General features: G+C 36.7%; 2 protein-coding genes across 2 annotated transcripts in view; one reads left to right on the top strand and one right to left on the bottom strand.

The window, feature by feature from the left end:
* The window catches only part of LOC107644894 (probable NADH dehydrogenase [ubiquinone] 1 alpha subcomplex subunit 5, mitochondrial), a 2,283-nt gene extending 1,477 nt beyond the window's left edge, over positions 1 to 806 (bottom strand). The window contains exon 1 of the mRNA XM_016348847.2: positions 374 to 806. Within this exon, the coding sequence (XP_016204333.1) occupies positions 374 to 686 (313 nt within the window). The 5' untranslated portion in view covers positions 687 to 806. The remainder of the gene's footprint in view (positions 1 to 373) is intronic.
* On the top strand, positions 1,961 to 3,139 carry LOC107641542. The gene has a single exon (XM_016345028.1). The coding sequence runs from the start codon at positions 1,961 to 1,963 to the stop codon at positions 3,137 to 3,139; it is 1,179 nt and encodes a 392-aa protein (XP_016200514.1).

Below are 3,824 nucleotides of genomic sequence, written 5' to 3'. Positions count from 1 at the left end.
AAAAAAAAAAAAAAAACATCACAACCCTTGTATGACCAGCATATGATAAAAACAACACGACTTAATTATCATTTTCAAGAACCACCAATTTTCCACAAAGGCACACATCAAAGTATCAAACAACAATTTGATCATGTAGTTAAAACTTCAAAAATCAGTCCCCGCAAAATGCATTGTATCCCACATATTAATATTAATCGCTAAAATGAAACAACTAATTCGACCTAAAAATTTCCCATTTCTCAGCACACATTGACCTTCCCTTAAAATCAATCCCATAAAAATTCCCAAATTCTCCATTTCTCACAATCCAAACAATCAAACAGAACAAATCAATTGAATTCAACAAGCGAATCACGAATCCAACAATTACCGATCATTTTATCGATGAGCTTGAGTTCATCCTGAGCTTCCTCGATGAGCTCCTCGACCTGGCCACAACTGAGTCGCTTCTCGATATTCTCCCAATCCTCTTCTTCCTCGCAGACCTTGAGCCGGTGCCTCGTGAAACTCTCCACCGCCTTACGGTACCCTTCGTCCTCCGGCACCGCCTGGATCTCCTTCAGTGTCTTCCTGTATAGCCCTATCAGAACCTCCCTCGCGTTCGGCACCACGTCCAATCCAACGATCCCCGTTGTCTGCTTCACCTTCGCCATTAACGGCCGAGCCACCGCCCTCAGAAACATTTTCGGTCTCCTCCGATCACTCACTCTCAGTCACTCCTTCCTTCTTCTACGATCTCTGACTCTCTCTCTCTCTCTCTCTCTTTCTCTCTCGTAGAGTAGATGCTGGAGACTGTGTGGTGAATGGATCTATATTGGGCCTTCCATTTATGGGTCGGGTGTTCTAAAATCCGAATCAATTTGGTCCAGATTCTGTTGTTAATTGGACCTATAATGAGGCCCAAATATTTTTTTTTTCTCATGTGCAATGTTGATTATGCAGCTTATTCCATGACTAAACATACAAGATGATGCAGCTTATTTAGGATGAGTTTGACAAAGCTTTTTCAAGAGGTGTTTGTGTTTTTAAAAAGCACAATCAACTCTATTTTGAAAGCACCTCAGCGGAAGCTTTTTAAAGTTGGTTTTATGTTTATCAAATTTTCTTTATTTTTTCGCACATATTTTTCGCTATTATATTACCATTGAAATCCTTTTATATTTCTAACTTCTCATCCTAACCTTCACAAATTCTAATACAGTTTTCATATATTGTTAGAAAATTAAATCAAGAAGTATGCAAGTAACAAAAGTTTAGAAAAGTCAAAGGCAAAATTCAATTTGAATTCAAAGTGGTTACAAAGTTCATGGTTCATCACCAAGATTCTACAAACTTCTTGTGCTATCTATCAACTTGCATAGATTAGAATTTTCATGAAACATGGTTAAAGAATTGAAGAAGCAAAGTTTGAGTTGAATACAAATAATCATCAATTGGCTAGATATTGCTAGAAGCTAACATATTAGAAGCTTGAAGAGTTTTGAAGAACATTCAAAAGAATAGCACAACTACAACATTCTACAACATTGAAAAAATTCAAAATCAAATTGAATTGAAATTAGAAGATGATAGAAACTACATGAATACAAGTTGAAAGAAGATTCATGAAGCCAACTCATAAAATGGTGGTCATTACAAAATTGATTTGTGATTCATAAATTATTATTTTAGTAGGAAGCATTGCCTATATAAAGGCACATATGTCTTGTGTATTTTGTGTGTTCCATAATGAAATGAGTATGTTATGAAATTCTCTCCTTTGTCTTATGAGTGTTAGTGAGTTTGAGAGATGAAAAATATGATAGTGTCATTTATATGAGTGAGTGATCCTAGGGCCATTTAGTTGTGGGTATTATATTTACATTTGGTATCAGAGCTGGTTAATCCAGCGCCTGGTGTTTGAGAGTTTATGAGGTGTGGGAGAGTTCTCACATAGTTGTTTGTTCATAGAGTCGGTATGGCAAACACTTTCAATATTGTGTGGTCCGGTCCCAAGTTAGATGGGAAACTTGATTATAGTTATTGGGAGACTTTGATGTCTACCCATTTGAAGGCCCAGAACCTGTGGAATTTCATTGAACCGGGTTTGCAAGAAGGAGTAGATGCTGCCCAACAAAGGAGAGATCAATTGGCGCTATCTCAAATTCATCAAGGAGTAGATTATACGGTGTTTGGCAAAATAGCAAATGCCAAAAGTGCAAAGGAAGCATGGAACACGTTGAAGCTATCATACAAAGGCGTAGATAAAGCTCAGAAAGCAAAGCTACAGTCTTTGAGAAGAGAATATGAAAGGTATGAGATGTCGAGCTCAGAAACTGTTGAGCACTATTTTACTCGTGTTACAGATCTTGTCAATAAGATGAGAGTCTATGGAGAAGATATGCCCGATAGAAAAGTAGTGGAGAAAATTCTTCGCACCATGCCGATGAAGTATGACCATGTGGTGACTACGATACTAGAGTCCCACGATATGGATACTATGACAATTGCAGAATTGCAAGGAACCATGGAAAGCCACATCAGTAGAATACTGGAGAAGTCAGAAAAATCAACCGAGGAAGCCCTGAAAAGCCGAGTGAATTTCAACAACATTGCAGAATCAAGCCGTACACAAGAAGGACGAGGTCGTGGTTTTAATTTTCAAAGTAGAGGCAGAGGAAGTTTCAGAGGTAGAGGTCGTGGCAATTACAACCAAGGAAGTTACAATAACTTTACACCACCTAATCAAGGAAGAGGTGGAATGAATTTTAGGCCTGTCAACCGAGGAAGAGGTCGAGGCAATTTTTATCAAGAAAGAACCAATTTCAACTGCTTTCATTGTGGAAAGTATGGACACAAAGCAACAGATTGCAGATTCAAAGTGGTGAATAACAATCAAGCACACGTTGCAGAAAATCAGCATCAAAATAATGATGATAATCCGGGTACTCAAACTTTATTTTTTACAAGTAATTCATGTGCTGAAGATGAAAATATATGGTACTTGGATAATGCTTGCAGTAACCATATGTCTGGTAGAAAGAGACTACCTGCTAGATTAGCAGATTATGAAGTTGGCAATGACAACGATCCGTCCGATGAAGAGATCATAAATTTTGCTCTATTTTCAGATTGTGAGCCGTTGAACTTTGAATAAGCCTTTAAAGACAAAAATTGGAAGAAAGCAATGAATGAGGAGATTCATGCCATTGAGAAGAATGATACATGGGAGCTGACAGATTTACCAGCAGATAAGAAGCCGATTGGAGTAAAGTGGGTTTACAAAACTAAGTACAAACCCAATGGTGAAGTTGATCGTTTCAAAGCAAGATTAGTTGCAAAAGGATACAAACAAAAACCAGGTATCGACTACTTTGAAATATTTGCTCCTGTTGCTAGATTAGACACTATTCATATGATTATTTCACTCTCGGCTCAAAATAAATGGAAGATACATCAAATGGATGTTATAAGAGGTATGCAAGTAACAAAAGTTTAGAAAAGTCAAAGGCAAAATTCAATTTGAATTCAAAGTGGTTACAAAGTTCATGGTTCATCACCAAGATTCTACAAACTTCTTGTGCTATCTATCAACTTGCATAGATTAGAATTTTCATGAAACATGGTTAAAGAATTGAAGAAGTAAAGTTTGAGTTGAATACAAATAATCATCAATTGGCTAGATATTGCTAGAAGCTAACATATTAGAAGTTTGAAGAGTTTTGAAGAACATTCAAAAGAATAGCACAACTACAACATTCTATAACATTGAAGAAATTCAAAATCAAATTGAATTGAAATTAGAAGATGATAGAAACTACATGAATACAAGTTGAAAGAAG

Source organism: Arachis ipaensis, chromosome B05 (genome assembly GCF_000816755.2).
Source record: "Arachis ipaensis cultivar K30076 chromosome B05, Araip1.1, whole genome shotgun sequence".
In the NCBI taxonomy this organism is placed as follows: domain Eukaryota; kingdom Viridiplantae; phylum Streptophyta; class Magnoliopsida; order Fabales; family Fabaceae; genus Arachis; species Arachis ipaensis.
This window is presented reverse-complemented; position numbering and strand designations above follow the sequence as displayed.